General features: G+C 38.8%; 2 protein-coding genes across 3 annotated transcripts; both read left to right on the top strand.

Annotated features, from left to right (window-relative positions):
• Positions 1-710: 710 nt before the first annotated feature.
• On the top strand, positions 711-5379 carry prps1b (phosphoribosyl pyrophosphate synthetase 1B). 2 transcript variants are annotated; one of them, XM_008420017.2, is made up of 7 exons: positions 711-1034; positions 1433-1622; positions 2227-2325; positions 2973-3097; positions 3262-3435; positions 3963-4122; positions 4262-5379. In XM_008420017.2, the coding sequence occupies exons 1-7, from the start codon at positions 913-915 to the stop codon at positions 4352-4354; spliced, it is 963 nt and encodes a 320-aa protein (XP_008418239.1). In that variant the 5' UTR covers positions 711-912; the 3' UTR covers positions 4355-5379. The 2 variants fall into 2 exon arrangements, with proteins under 2 accessions (XP_008418239.1, XP_008418240.1); XM_008420018.2 differs by having other exon boundaries at positions 712-1034; positions 1433-1616.
• Positions 5380-6876: 1497 nt separating this feature from the next.
• On the top strand, positions 6877-9743 carry LOC103471177 (solute carrier family 25 member 53-like). Its single transcript, XM_008420016.1, has 2 exons — positions 6877-6956; positions 8196-9743. The coding sequence occupies exon 2, from the start codon at positions 8203-8205 to the stop codon at positions 9076-9078; it is 876 nt and encodes a 291-aa protein (XP_008418238.1). The 5' UTR covers positions 6877-6956; positions 8196-8202; the 3' UTR covers positions 9079-9743.
• Positions 9744-15934: the final 6191 nt, after the last annotated feature.

Genomic DNA, 15934 nt, shown 5'->3' with positions numbered 1-15934 from the left:
GGGAGCAYAAAACAAAAGCACACACACTTTTTTATGTGTCCTTTCCTTTCATTCCACAGTTCTGTACTACTTTGTATTGAGTCAGTCACATAAAATTTAAATGAAACACACTGAATTTTGTTGTAGTAATATGACTTTTTGAGAAAAGTCACACTGTTTTAATATTGCTGCAGTGCACTGCACAAAGCACATCAGTTTATTATTTTATGTGTATTTTGTAGTTTCATAGGCATCAGCTAGCTTGATAAAAACCAATTTACTTCAACCCCATAAGGTCACAGTGTAGATATGGGAACACCAAGCCAGTCCCCAGATTCCTGAGCTGTATTTAGAAACAGAGCACAAAGGGGTGTGTTCCATATTGAGAAGCCAGGCCATTGAAAGAAACACCAGTTTTATAGATCGGTTTATAAAAAGTGGATCAAAAAGGGCAACCTTCAGCATWCTTTAATAGCAATGTTAAAATCATGACTTTTAATTCTGTGGATCTTACAAATTATAAAAATACCGCATAGAATTTAAGCAAATAAATAAATAAATAAAATAAAAATAAGAATAGTTTAATCCATAACAGCTGCATACTGACAGGATTTATAGTGTCTTTTTCATGTTTCCTCAGTCAACAGCTTTCAGTGACCTCGCTCGCGCTCGATATCCTTTTCAGTTCCCTTGTCCAKGATGACGTAATCGCGGCACAGCGTAAGCGAAAGCAGCGTGCGCGCCCCCTTCGACAATGAGCTGCACGCGCGAGGTGTGGGACATAATGGAGGATAGGTAGGAAAACTCTGCACGGCTCGGTAAAGAGTAGCTTATCAACTGTTGATATATTTGTAGTTGTTGCCCCTGACTCGACAAGCTTCTCGCTGCCGCAACCCGCCCGGTGTCGAACGACGACCCAAGCGACGCAACAAAATGCCGAATATTAAGATTTTTAGCGGCAGCTCCCATCCGGATCTTTCTCAGAAAATAGCAGATCGTCTCGGTCTTGAACTGGGAAAGGTTGTCACCAAGAAATTTAGCAACCAAGAAACATGGTAAGCTTCTTCTTTTTTTTTTACGCTGTGTTAGAAATGCTAATTACGATTAAATGTCGTAACCTAGCGGTTTGTTAGCTGTTTATGAGAAGCCGTATCACGGTGAAAATTGCCGCGCAGTGTTTTCAGGAACTTGTAGTCCACGCATGCTTCAGAACTCACAATAACTTGTCTAATGGACAAGTGTGTAGACCCCAAGCATTCAAATAGTTTAAAGACTCATGTGACACTACCAAAAGAGTAGTGTCACATGAGTCTTCATACTTGTCTTATCGTCACTGTAACCGTTGATCAGGCCAAACCACATGGGGACACAAGCCATTGTTTCTTCGGTTTCATATGTCCTGCTTGCTTGGCTCAAAGTGCTGTTTGTTTACTCACTTCTCTYCCTCTGGTAGCGTGGAGATCGGRGAGAGCGTCCGAGGGGAAGACGTGTACATTGTCCAAAGTGGCTGTGGGGAGATCAATGACAATTTGATGGAGCTGCTGATTATGATCAATGCCTGCAAGATTGCCTCGGCCTCCAGGGTCTCAGCTGTCATCCCCTGYTTTCCTTATGCGCGCCAGGACAAGAAGGACAAGGTGGGGGTGAGGGATATTTGTCTACTTACTTCTGTCATGCCATTTGCCACCCTGAATCATGACAAGAAGCCCACAGACATGTCCACCCACAGTCAGCCCTTGTGGCGCATTTACTTTCAGTTTTGCCTGATGTCAGCAGCTCATTCCGATTGCACTGCTTAGTTCCCGCTTTCTTTCATTTGTTCATGTTCACTATTATTTCAGCCTTTAAATCACATCGCATGAGTGGAATGCACAGTGCATGTACRCACGCGTGTCGCTTTATTTGAATAAAATCAAAAAGTGGATTTATTTTTTATTAAATTATAAAGTGAATCAGTTTTAAGTTTTCATCAAACCAATTGATGTAGTTTAACAGTTTATTTCTGTTTGTAAGCTAATGATGGATTATGTTATTGAGTAAATATTACTTACTTAATAAGTAAGTAATACTTATTAACATTAAGTAAGTATCATTTTCCTGCATTTAGTGTAGACTTTTATAGATTTTATCCTTTTATTGGTACGACTGAAGTCTGGTGCTGAGTGTTATTTTTAGAAATGAGCCATGCCTGCTAGATTTTTTTTTTTTTTTATTCCATGTGACTGAGGAGATCTGTTTTCATTGCAGAGCCGGGCTCCTATCTCTGCCAAGCTGGTGGCCAACATGTTGTCTGTGTCGGGCGCAGACCATATCATCACAATGGACTTGCATGCCTCACAGATACAGGTGGGTTACAGGAGCTTGAAACATGACTAGCCTAACTGGATTTTATTCAGTGTTTTAGCTGTTTTTGTTTTTGACTTTCTGTGCCTGTTTATGTCTTGCTTTTTTCTCTTTTATTTTAGCAGTAATCGTGGCACAGCTAGTTTTACTTCTAAACTKCAGGTTCTCGCGACACTTCTGTCCTAGCCTCATTTATATGAGGGCGTTTTTGTTGACTTCTGCCCATTTTTACTTCTAAGTAAAATAAASAGTGTAACATGGCTTCATTTTAGTTAGAAACCATAACGACTTGGTGTCAGGTGAAGTTCTTCACCTGTCCTGTCTTTCCTGTTTGACTCCGATGGTCATGGTGAAACAGAGCACATATTTGTTAATGTAGCATAAAATTTGTTCAAAATTTGGTTGATAAAGTTTTTTTTCTCTCTCTCTCTCTGCAGTCATGCTAGAAAACGCACTTAAATGAGACATTTTCCATAAATAGCCTTAAGGGTACTGATGGTACCTTTTGGCTTGGCACATGTTGCACTATGCAAATTCAAGGCAATGCTAATCAAAATTTGATTTGCATTGCCTTGAATTTGCGTAGTTGTCAGCAGAGTGAGAAGTAAATCCACGAGAACTGACCAGAGTGTTTATTTATCTTTTTCCAGGGATTCTTTGATATCCCTGTGGATAACTTGTACGCAGAGCCAGCTGTCTTGAAATGGATCAAGGAGAATATCCTTGAATGGAAAAATTGCATCATTGTGTCACCTGATGCAGGAGGAGCTAAGAGGTATGCCAGGTTTAGCTTCAGTGTTTTCTTTTTGTTTGTTTTTTTGAAAGAATATTCTCCAGATGAGCAATTTTTTTTTTTTTTTTTTGACATAACATACCACCCTAACATGCCATTTGAAGTGATTACCTTCAGCTTGTGAACTCTGTGTCCTCCCTCTGCAGGGTCACCTCGATTGCGGACAGGTTGAATGTGGACTTTGCTCTAATTCACAAGGAGAGGAAAAAGGCAAACGAGGTCGACCGTATGGTCCTTGTCGGAGATGTGAGGGATCGCGTTGCGATTCTGGTGGATGACATGGCTGACACCTGTGGGACAATCTGCCATGCTGCCGATAAGTAAGTTGCGTCACATTGCTTTTTAAGTAAACCTTGCTCCTATTTAGTCTGCAATATACTCTGGGATCATTTTCCACGTCTGTATATGCATGGAAAATGAAAATAAAATATTTTTAAAAATATTTGTTTTCTGATTTTATTAGGTGTAACACGCTCTAAAACTTGCATCCATCCATCCATCCATGACCTTTTATTTGTTTTGTCTGTTCATCCATCCATCTCTTCAACTGTTCATTTCTTTGTCTGTTCTGTGTTCTACTGTCATTCATCTTTTCCTCCTGTCATTCATGTATTCATTCATATCTTCCATTCATCCCACCCATAATACAGTTTTGTAATTATCCTTTAAAACACATAAAAAAATTGTGTCTGATTAGATAAAGTGTGACATTTTGACATGAAAAAAAATGTGGAGGAACCCAGAAGAAAGTGTGCAGCCCTACAGGAGGCTTAGGCCTTGGTTAATTAAGCTCAGGGAGAACTGCATTTGTTTTCAGCAATGCCCTGTGCTCTTTCTTTCACTCTAGACTCATCTCTGCTGGTGCCACAAAGGTTTATGCCATCCTGACCCACGGCATCTTTTCTGGTCCAGCTATTTCACGCATCAACAACGCCTGTTTTGAAGCCGTTGTCGTCACCAACACAATCCCTCAGGAGGAGAAGATGAAGCATTGTCCCAAAATACAGGTTTGAGATAAAAAATTTTTAAAAAAAGATAGCGCAAGGGGATTTTATTTTTTAATAGACGTTTGTGATTCAGACACTTGAGTTTGATGGACAGTTTGTGCAATCCAGCTCTGGCAATGCGTTTCTTTTCTTCCTCCAGGTGATAGACATCTCCATGATTCTAGCAGAGGCCATTCGCAGAACTCACAACGGGGAATCCGTGTCTTACCTTTTCAGCCACGTCCCCCTGTAGCAACGCCGTCATCTGTGCTCAGTAAATACCAAATACGAGAAGAGGGAATGCCCCCAAACACTACCATTAACAGAGCTGTTCTGCTAATTAACGACGTTGAAAACAACCAATGAATGAATCAGCCGTCATGTCTTTTACTAATGCAGCCCCCACCCCCGTCCACCCGCCCGCTTCATTCGCCACCCTCCACCCTTTAAGTGGCACCCCTTGATGTTCAGGGAGCCGACGCAAGCGCAACCTACCAGTTTTAGACAGGCTTATTTATGTGTATGGGTAAATGAAGTATTTATCCACTGTGAACTTTGTGTTTCTCTCTCAGTGCATTTAACTCATGGTTTTCTCCTGATCGTCGTGTCACTTTGTTGTCAAAGAGCTTCTATAAATATCCCCGGCAGGTTCCAGTGCTCAGGAGAAGCGTCTGTTATATAAAGCTGTTACATTGTGCTTTCTGTTACAATGAATGAGTGTAGTTTCTCTGTTGCTCGAATGGATTACAGTTACTCCATTTGAATGTGCATTTAACTAGTTTACAGTGCCACTGAAGCTCCACTCAACCAAGAGTGCCTCAAAAGTCTGAAATGAAATTGAATTCCCCTCCCAAGTCTTCTACTATTCTCCCTTTTCTTCTCCCTTTGCTTTTAGTTTTCTCACTGATGAACTGTTTTCAGGTGTCTTAGCAGGCTGAAAACGAGATCTTTTTAGGATGTTTCTTTCAACTCTTGAGGTGCCCTCATTGAGTGGGGAATGCCCAGTGTCTCCAAAGTTTAATTTTTAATCTTTTTTTTTGAGTCTAAAATGAAGATAAAGAAGGTTTTTAGCTTGGGGTCTCTGCGGGCTGGAGCTTCCTTCAGAAATCTTCACCTGCTATTTTTGTGCTTTTGTTTTGTTTTGTACGTCTGGAAGGAAAAAAAGTTGTCATTAATGTGCAAAACTCAAGTTTTTGTGTTCTTTTACAGTAGAAAAAGGGAATGCACCAAGTGTTTGAGGGATGCATTCTCAATAAATTTGAATATGCCAAAAATAAATCTCTGGTCTTCTCTTTTATACTAAGTTAGTCAGTGATGAGAGATGGAGCTTACTTTGCATCACATTGCAAAAGTTTTCGAACCAGCTGAGATTTTTCTGTTTTTCTTGTGTAACAGCCGCAAACGCTGTTCTGTCAGTGCAGATTTGCAAACATGAAGAAAAAGTGTATCAGGCTTTTGAGCTAAAAGCTTTGCAAATTCATGGTTGGGATGGGAAAAAAATAGATGGAGTGAGCTCTTGCCTGCATTCATCGTGGAAAGTATGTTTATACTCCAAACACAGGAGCTTCATGCAGGTATGGCAAGGTCAGAAGGCTTTCTCTGATTAACCAGGCCTATTTTCTGACAAAATGCTTCTTTTTCCTCTCTCTCAATTTGTGCTTGCCATGTGCAAAAGTGAAAATTGTTCTTTTCTTTTGTAACGTTCTGTTTCAGACAGACATACAGGAAGTTAAACTGTGTTAATCTTCATTCCATAAGCACAACTATTATCTAAACACTAGATGAGTCGAGATGCCTTTCAAGTTATCACAAATGACATCATTGGAAACGTCACCTACATCTGCAATCACAATTCAAGATATATCAAACGTAGTAGTCAAAATAAAATTTTTAGATGTCTGAATGAAGAAATTGTGCATAAGCCTCCCTGCGTATGAGCTGTACAAATGGCTGCCTGCAGAATCATGGGTGTGCACAAAACTGTCAGACAATGCCACACAATGTAGAAAGAAGTCATTAGTTTGGAATATGCAGAGAATGCAAACTTCCTGAACCTTAAAATCTGCAAAGAATTTTCTATGCATTCTTTCCCGACAGACACATTGTACTCATTGCACGAGTTTGAAAAGCTGCTATACTGTCAACCCATTCCCAATCTGAAAATGATGGATTATCAAAAATCTATTTTTGGTATATTTATCTCTAAGTCAGTTTCACCTAATCATTTTTTTTTTTTTTTGCTTTTAATATATCTGCAATTTCATTTCCTTTAGTCAAATCTAAGATATCTCTAATTAGAATTATGACTAGTCAGAATAAAAAGGAGATATCTCAAGTTTTCTTTAGTCATAATTTAATTTATATACCAGTAATTCACAGATAGACTGTAATTTATTGTAAATCTTGAATCGAAGACTCCATAGGACTGCAACTAAACCTGACATAATTTATACTATAATGAAGAATTACTCAAACAGGCATTATGTGTCGTTAAAAATAACAAATATGTCTAGTCATCGGACATCAAGAGTGTAAGTATGGTGAAGTCGATTTTATGCTTAAATGGCCGGCCATATATTAGGCATTATTTTATAGAGCTCTTAAACGAGGCTGCTGGTAATTTATCGTTTAGATTGCATTAATAGTTTGTCAGCACCGTTATTATGTAAAATGTCTAAAGCAAAAAGGTTTAGATTAACACAAATCTTGTGTCTCACTGTGGTGAATTACGCGATGATGTAGTTGACTGATTGGTGACGTAACCAATCCGTAAATCGAGGTGGGCGGATCAGAGGCACCGGCGGATTAACCTCCAGCAGCCTGTTATTTTCAAAGCCGCGCCTCATATAGAAACGGTAAGTCTCTTTTCTGTTTTCAAATGCTGAAATATTAAATTCGTCCATTGTGTCGTCCACTGGAAGTGAAACAGACGTTTGTGCGGCCTTAATTTAAAAATAAAAATAAAAACGGTGCAGGATTTAATGGAGACCACATTTAGCCACTACCATCTTTTGTGTGACTTGACGACTGTGAGCGCGTTCATAAAACATTAAAGCAGTTTCGTTTCATACACATGACATGCAACTTAACGTGATGGGTTTGTTTTTTCTTCTTCTTTCTTTTCCCCACTATTCAAAATCTTTAAATACGTTTCTGTATTGCACGTTGCCTTTAACGATATTTACTGTTTAAAATAAGTGTTTAGATTGATTTAAAAACTAACAGAATCAATTGAAAAAAACAGGAAAGGGGGACACTCATCACCAGGGGTGAATTCAGGCGGAAGCTGGGCTAGAACCAGTTGTTCTCTCTAACCCAGTTGTTCCCAGGCCTGGTCTTCAATCTTCTCTTCTCCTTCATGACTTATGCGTCTCCTGACTTGCTGCCACACACCTAACTTTAATGATAGGGTGATTAAGAGGCTTCAGCAGCACTAGATGACATGCAGAGGAATTGTGTCTAAGATATGTAGGTCAAGGGGCTTGAAAACCAAGTTTGGAAACTACTTCTGTAACCATACAAGTTTCACTTCTGCATGGAAAATACAGCAAACTGACAGTTCCAAAGATTTTAAGCCTTTTAATTCTAGAATTTAAGGGAAAAAAAAAATACTAGAATGAGAAATACAATTGATCTTTTCTAAAGAGTAACTTATAGATGTAGTGTATTTCTACAAATGTCTTTATTCCTGATAAGTAAGAATCATCACTGCTGAGTGCATGCCTGTTATACTTCTTGGCAATTGACAGGATGCAAGGCTTGTTATGGAGACTTGACCCCTTTGGTGCCACTCCTTGCTACATGATTTGTGGTGCTAAAATGAATCTCGTCCAGTCTAATGGGCTGTGAGTGGAATAAATGGGCCTCTATGTTATATATAATATCTTTGACCCAGGGAATCACAATGTCTAAATTATTAATAAGAGTGTTTATTTGAGATGACAAAAAATGTGTCCCAATTGCTTCTTTATGTTTTTTTTTTTTTTAATATTGGATTTTATTTTATAGAATCGATGTACAAACATCGTGTTCTCTGCTGAGCTCGTCTCATATCAGTGCAAGACTAACACGGTTTGCAAATTTAATTTTCCAAGCTCTGGGATGGCAGGAAGCCCTGATCACGAACAAGAGGACGGAGGCCCTCAGAACACAATCATTCGCCTTCAAAGCTACTTACACGGAGGAACCTCCAGCTTGCTGTCAACGCTCCCCACCGTTTTTGTCTTTCCCGTCTACAAGACCATTTTCCGTCAGCAGATCCACAACGCCCCGGTGCACCAGGCGGTGGGACAGCTCTACAAAGAGGGCCCTCTCAAGCTCTATCGGGGCGTGGCTCCACCGCTCCTGATGAGGACCCTGAACGGCACGCTCCTCTTCGGCCTGCAGGACACACTCCTCCGTCATCTTTCATTGTCAACCACCACCTCTGCTGCTGCCCTGCCAGCTCTGGCTGGATTTGGGGCAGGTGTTGTGGAAGCCGTGGTCTTCACCCCATTCGAGCGAGTTCAGAATGTGCTGCAGAACGGCCACAATGACAAGCATCTGCCGTCCTTGAGGAGTGTTCTCATGAAGTTGAAGGTAGAAAGGATTAGCCAGGGTTATTACAGAGCCTTCCTGCCCATCGCAGCCCGCAACGCCTTCGGCAGCTCCCTGTATTTTGGCCTGAAGGGGCCTGTGTGTGCCGTTGTGGCTGGACAGGGACTCTCTCCCGTGGTCTCTTCATTCGTCTCAGGAACGGTGACCTCGATGGTAATCAGCTTGACTCTGTACCCTCTGTCTGTGCTGGTAGCAAACATGCAAGCACAGGTGGGAGGAGAGGTTAAGGGTGTCACTGCATGTTGGAGGCAGCTGTGGAAATCTCGGAATCACAGCTTGGTTTTGTTGTATCGAGGGGGGAGTCTTGTTATCCTGAGGTCATGCATTACGTGGGGAATCACCACAGCTATTTACGACAGACAACAGAAAGGATCCTCCTGAACGTGGATGCTGAAACTTATTCTGCGTAAACCCTACTTCTCATTAAGTGCACCTATGATAAAAGACTTTGTTCTTCTGATTATGTCAAGTTTTAGCAGGTTTTTCAAGTCTAGGCCTTTCTGACAGAAGAAATTCTGATTCGTCAGAGTAAAACTCAGGTGTTCCAGATCTCAGTTAAAATTACTCTGGGACCTGTGACTGTGTTAGAGCCGTTATTTGCAAGAAAGCTGATTTCACAGGAAACTGAGGTTGGAGGCAGTGTAACTTCCTGTGTGTAACTTCTACAGAGAATTAAATGTTGAAAGTATTTCTCAACAAAGTAACTCTTGGATAGGAAAGTCTACTAGTGAATGTTATTTCAACTGCGAGTGAAACAACATTCACTTGCAATTAAAATGAATGTAATTTTACTGTTATTTTTTGTGGGGGTTTTTTACACTTCCTTTAGTTTTCTGCAGTTATTCTGACTGGCAATGCTAAATGTCTTGTTCAAAGTATCTGTTTATTGGTGGAGCACCACCTCCTACAGCCAGTTCCTGTGTAAATAATCATCAGTTTCTATGTATATAACCACCCAATGCAAACATGGTTGATGAATGAAACATAAAACATTTATTTTTTGTCATTTCAGTTGTAAAACATAAAAATTTTGATTTATTCTTGAACCAACGTGTCTCCGACCTCTGGGACCAATTAATCTTGATTTGTTATGAATGAAATGCAAAGAAAATGATGTTCTGCATGTCAAATGTGAACTGCTTATAACAACCTAACTTAAAAAATACTGATTGATCTCTTTAAATCATTGTAGCACACCTGCCTTGATGAAAGCAACATGCTGCCTCTGTTATGTCCAACATTGCAAACTAATGTCACTACTGCCAAGAAGCTTTGGTGAATATTTCTCATGTTCTTCAAGTCTTATGCAGATTATGGTGCTGGTTTAAAAAAACAAAAACAAAAAACTGCCTTTTGTTCTTGTTGACTTTTATGGGAATTTGTGCTCATTGCAATGCTGTTACATATTTGTTAAAGATATAGTCCGACATTTTTACTTATAGAATGGTTAGCTTGAGAACACAGCAGGCGTCGTTATTGAACAAATGTGATCAGTCACTTAACTTCAGATGTACAACAAACCAAAAGTAAAGAGTTTGCCTTTAAATGCATGTTTACTGAACATTAATCACATGCAGTGTAATATCAAGACACTTATATACATTATTATCCTGTAAGTAATGTTGTTGTTGGTGGTATGAGGTTTGCTAAACAAGGTAGCAGCTTAAGACGTGGTTTACAGGCACCCAGAAAAAAAAACAAATTAACAGTAAATCATAATGTTGTAAACCAACTGCATCAGTTTGACCTTTTAATTATTTATTGTCTTCCGCATTGTCAATTTAAATTAATCTTAAATGATTAGGAATTTTTATGCATTTTGTATCAGTGGTTGTTGTTTTTCAACTGATTTTTGAATAATAAACTCCGTTGGCCTTTAAAAGAACTCTTTAGTCCGTATTTACAGTTTTCATGTAGAGATACAAATACAACTACATAATTACATATACTGTAAAAAAACAAAAAAAACAAAAGGACAGCCATTTTTCACTGACTGACATAAATATGTTGCTATACATTTCTGTGAAAAATTAGGACACCCCATTAAGTATTTAATTTTTTTTTATCAAGAAATGTTCACAATTCAACATCTAATCAAATCTTATTAAGTCTGGAAAAACAAAGAAATGTACCTGCAAACAGACAACAAAAATGTACACTGTTTCACTCATAAGACAAAGATTATCTACAAAAATGTGTATTCTACCCGAGGAGGAAGTTTGGTTTCTCTACCTCCTCATAATGAGTGTTGCTCCCTTTACTCACTTTCAGTTGAGATGTGTTTGAGGACTTTCTTGCCTGCACAACCAGTTTCAGATCACCCTACGTACAGCATGTCAATGAAATAAAAACCTGGGCTTTGACTAGTCCCTTTTGACTATATAGATTTACTAGAACGCTTTAGGTTATTGTCATATTGAGAGCTTAAGGATTAAACTTTCTTGCAGATGGTCTCCATGCTGCACAACGCTGATGCTAGTGTCTGATTTGTGGCTTATGATCTGACCATTTTTAAATTGCTGGTGTATTATTTATTTATATGTTTTTATGTTTGGACTCCATTTGACCATCTAAGATCTTACATGTTTAGAGGTCAGATATCAATCAAAATCATCTTAGGCGAACAGGTTGTTTGGTTGGAGATTTATATCTTTATTTTTTTCTTTTCTTTAAAAGATTTACAATATTTTCAATATTTTCTTGGCTTTGGAACTACCATAGACTGTAGCAAGAATGAAAAGCACAAAAACGGTCTGATCAAAGATTGACCTAATCATTCTGAAGTGATTACAGAAGATTTGTGAAGAAGGGATACTTAGTCCAAAATATTATTTAGCTGCCTGTTTAAATCAATATTATTCTTTTCTTATTCTTTTCTCATAGCTATAAAAACGTATATAAATATATATTAATGTTCCTTACATAAACTTTGGGGAGTTGGTGTGTATTTGGTTGTGTGTGAAGTGCAATTTCCGTGCATTTAAGTTGCAAGACCCACCTCTGTATTGAAGAGCTGAGTAACAGTGAACCAGCACTACCACTTCGCATCGGATCAATGGTATCATGCTCGCTTTTTTTTTCCCTCATCAAGATGCAATAGTAAACTAATCTTACCAATTATGCATTGCTGCATTTTCTTTCCGTCATCCTTTATCGGCTAGTGGTGTCATGTCAAATGCAGGCCACTAGATGGAGATGTTGTAAAAGATTAAACACTACAATCGCGCGTATTAAAATATGTACGATTGTACGTACGATTCTAAAAGCCGTCGCTTCTCTTGCAATAGGCATTGGAGGTAAAGAAAATAAAAAAATAAAAAAAGGTTTATCTAAGCAACAAATTGTGATAACATGACGGCTGGTGGACGTACACTAAAGTGTAATATGACGCATGTCCAGTTGACATGCTTCCCCCCTGATGTGTGGGAGCCAATGGGAAGCAGAGCGATAGTGTCCATGTTGGCGTGCAGAAGGGCGTGTTGTCCCTATTTAAACCCCGAGCTTTGCACAGATTACACACAGGCGCATCTTACCTGGAGAGGACCGTCTCACAGAGCACCGCTGTACCAGGTAAAAGCAGCTTTTTACCATTTCTATCATTTGACAAATTCAACTTTGGGCTTTACAAAAAATAAATAAATAAATAATAATACAGAATTAGTGTAATCTGAAATAAATTATTTCATGTTCCTGAGGTCTCACGAGTCTTTGCCAGGTGTTATATAACATTTTTGCTGCAGGCCACTATAAAGCAGTGTTGTTTTAGCATGCGAATTACACGGTTATACCGTTCAGCCATACCTGACACTCCTGCATTCTTCACTGAAAGGGAAGCTTGACTAATAGATTTCTTCACTGTAAGGGAAGCTAGACTAATAAATCACTTATTGCTTTTGTTTTGTCGCATCCGCTTGTTTGTACATTTCATGTGGTTCAGAATTTCGCCGTGCATATAAGATTTTAGTGGGTTGGCAATATCCCACAAAGGTCGTGCCTTTAATTTGCATACACAATGCATACTTGTGTAGTTTTTTTTTCCCCTGAAATAAGTTTCATCATTTTACCTCCCCATTCAGTTTACCTCACAGTAACAGTGAAATGTGTGAACCGAATCCCAACAAAAGCTCTCTGTTGATGTTTTTGCATAATATCTGACTAGCCTACGTGTTACGCCTTCAAAATAGACCTCTATTGAAAAAATATTTTCAACCTAGGTGTAACTCAGTTCCGCACCCCCCACCCTCCACTCTCTATGGGCATGCGCTGCTGATTGTTTGTCATACGCGCCTCATATTTGCATACGTCTTCCCCTCTTTTCACACAGAACTCTTCCAAAATGGGCGACAACAACCCAGTCAATCAAGAAGTGGAGCAGTTTAACAAGCAGAAGCTCAAGAAGACGAACACAGAAGAGAAAAACCGACTCCCAACCAAGGAGGGTAGGTGTTAAAAGTGGAAGGAGAGCAGAGGGAGGGGGGGTTATGAGAGTCTTGGGTTAACAAAAGTTGATCTTGTCCACACCTGCTTCAAATTTTACCTTTTCTTTACTTGGCTCCAATGTGCTTCAACTCCTCCCTTATGAGAGGCAAACATTGCATCACAGATCAGAAGAGTGTACACACCCAGCCACCTGAGAGCAAATCCCTCTTTTCTATGAAATGTCTATGCATAATGCCGCCCACAAGTGCATTATGCAAGTGATTGATTTATATGGACCTGTTATCTTTTTACAGTTATTATAAATTTTATAACCCTGAAGAGCTTCCTTATTTCTTGATTAGTACGAAGAGAAAATGTACAGTTTTTTTGTTTGTTTGTTTGTTTGTTTGTTTGTTTAGCGACCATACAGGAGAGTAATTCATTCAGGATCTCTTTTTACATGTGAAAAGTGTCTCAAAATGCTCATTCTTTGCCACCAGGGTCCCAGAGGCTGATCTACCTCTTTCTTAGTCTAAATCTGGCCCAGACTGGTGTGTCACAGGGGAAGCGGGGAAACGGGAGGCTCTGCTGGCACATGTTCATTTTATGAGTTTTTTACTGGAACACTTCATAAAAGGAGGAAGATAAATTTATGGCTGCCATAGCACAATGGGAGCATTGAATTCACTGTCCTCTTCAAAACAGGATGATGGAAGGATTTAAGACCACAGAGACTAGAGTAATTAATGCAAAAATATTTGATAAGAATGTTCATAACTCTACGTACCTCCAGTCAGTTATTGAAGAAGCTGCTCATGCCTGGTGGTTGGTTTAAAGTTTAGGTAATAAATAGCTGAAGGCAAAGATTTTTTTCTGAATGAGTAACTTATATTTAGACTATTTAGGCAGCTCTTATGAGTTTTTTTTTTTTTTTTTTTTCAACACAACCTCTGAAGGCTCGCTTTAAATAATACGTGATTTTTCTTTCTGTTCATATCTTTCATAAATGTTGTTAAATTGGCCCTTTGGACCACTGATAATTTTTGGCTTTCTGTTATGGCTTACTGTTGTGAAAGCCATAGAAGAAGTTTTTTTTTTTTATGCCAATACTACATTTTGCTTTGCATTTATTAGAGGCAAAAAGGGACAAAAAAAGAGTAAAGAAAAAATAACAAACTCATTTACTTTTGCTTTCTTAAATAAACGCTCATTGCAAAAATAATACCCTGTAAGGCTGTTTGGTTGGTATTGCATTTTTATCTGAGAAGACATTGTTTCCTCTGACACACCCCTGGTTGTGCTCTCCACTAATAGGTGTGTCAATACCAAGCCCTTTCTCAGTCAGTACCCACAGTGGAATTTGTCCTGTGTTGTTCTGACTTTGACTGCCTGAATCTCAGATAAAATAAGCTTAGAAAGAAGAAACCGACATATGTAAATTAAGTATTCAAGGTGACTGGAAGGCCACAACTTTAAAATAGAAAACATTGTATGAAAACCAAAAAGTATGTACATATTTTTAGTACTTCTTCTACAGTACTTTAGAACTCATCTGATGCACCTTATGAACAAAAGTAAATTTCATCCCACTGATCCCAGTATACATCCACTATTCGGCAAGAGAGTACATCAGAATGGAAACGTATGCTCCACAAAGACCGAACAGAACCTGACGTTCCTCAAAATCCATTTCATTTCCTTACATTAGATCCTCTTCCAATGCGCCAGCGTGCACAGTAAGACGGGAAACAATGGGACGGCAGTTTTAGATTGAAGTGCTAGTTTGTGGTATTTTACAGGAGCGCTTCTTCATCTGTGTTCCACCCACACCTGATCATTTTTGGAAACACAGAGGTTGAAACGTCTGACACTGGAATGCAGTTCAGAAAATGTATGTGGAAAACCATCTGTTGTTGGAGTTGCTATATAAACAGGGTTAAAATACTCTAGATTTTTAACCCTACCCTACTGGTAAAAATTCTAGGGTATTATAAATACCATAAACCTATATCACATATCCACAATCATTACTGTGTGCAGTGCATGTATTTATGATACAAGACCTCCATTTAAGAAAAATCTAACGAGTTTTCATATTGACATAAGTTTTTTTTTTTCTTTCCTGTTTCTCCTTTCAACCCTGCATAAACCTTCTTTGACAGAAGGTTGTGAACAAAATATTTGACGGTAATCTTATATTTTACAGTTTGAAAGTCATTCCCAAGATACATTTCTCATCAGTCTGTCTTTTGTGCTCACACAGAAATCGAAGAAGAGAAGAAGGCCATGAAAGAGGGGAACTGAAACACTACTGCCATGATTTTTCTTCCTGCTTCTTCTGTCCTTCTCGATCACCTTGCTTGTCTTCCAGTTCRGAGTTCTACATCTACATCTTTACTGCTGTCTGCCGTGTTTTAGTGGAAATGGGTTTAAAGGTTGCTCAAAGCRATTGAATGATCTCATCGTGATCCAACTTGTATCTAAATCTAAATGTAACGGGTGCTTCTTGTGCTCTTTCTCAAGATTTTMCACAGTGTTGAACYGAAGGCAGTAAATTGTGAGTGTTGGACGCATACTTAAGACAAAAATGAAAACGCAAATGTACTGCAATGACGTAATTCACTGTTACTAATACCAAAAGTATGCCTGTAAATGGTGCATTTAATGACAATGTAGAGAAGAATAAAGGGGGAAAAAAATATATTTTTGTTTTAATAAAACATCGTGACAAATGTTTTGCTTAATATGAGCCACTGTGTTGTCTGTTCAAAATTCTCTTTTAACATGTCAGATGTTGTAATCATTCAAGAACCATAAG

This window comes from Poecilia reticulata, linkage group LG10, assembly GCF_000633615.1.
Source record: "Poecilia reticulata strain Guanapo linkage group LG10, Guppy_female_1.0+MT, whole genome shotgun sequence".
NCBI classification, from domain to species: domain Eukaryota; kingdom Metazoa; phylum Chordata; class Actinopteri; order Cyprinodontiformes; family Poeciliidae; genus Poecilia; species Poecilia reticulata.
Note: the sequence above shows the minus strand (reverse complement) of the source record. Positions and strands in the feature narration are given on the sequence as shown.

Excerpts from the sequence above, each read along its gene's own strand:
- LOC103471177 (XM_008420016.1), top strand. The coding sequence starts at position 8,203 with ATGGCAGGAAGCCCTGATCACGAACAAGAGGACGGAGGCCCTCAGAAC.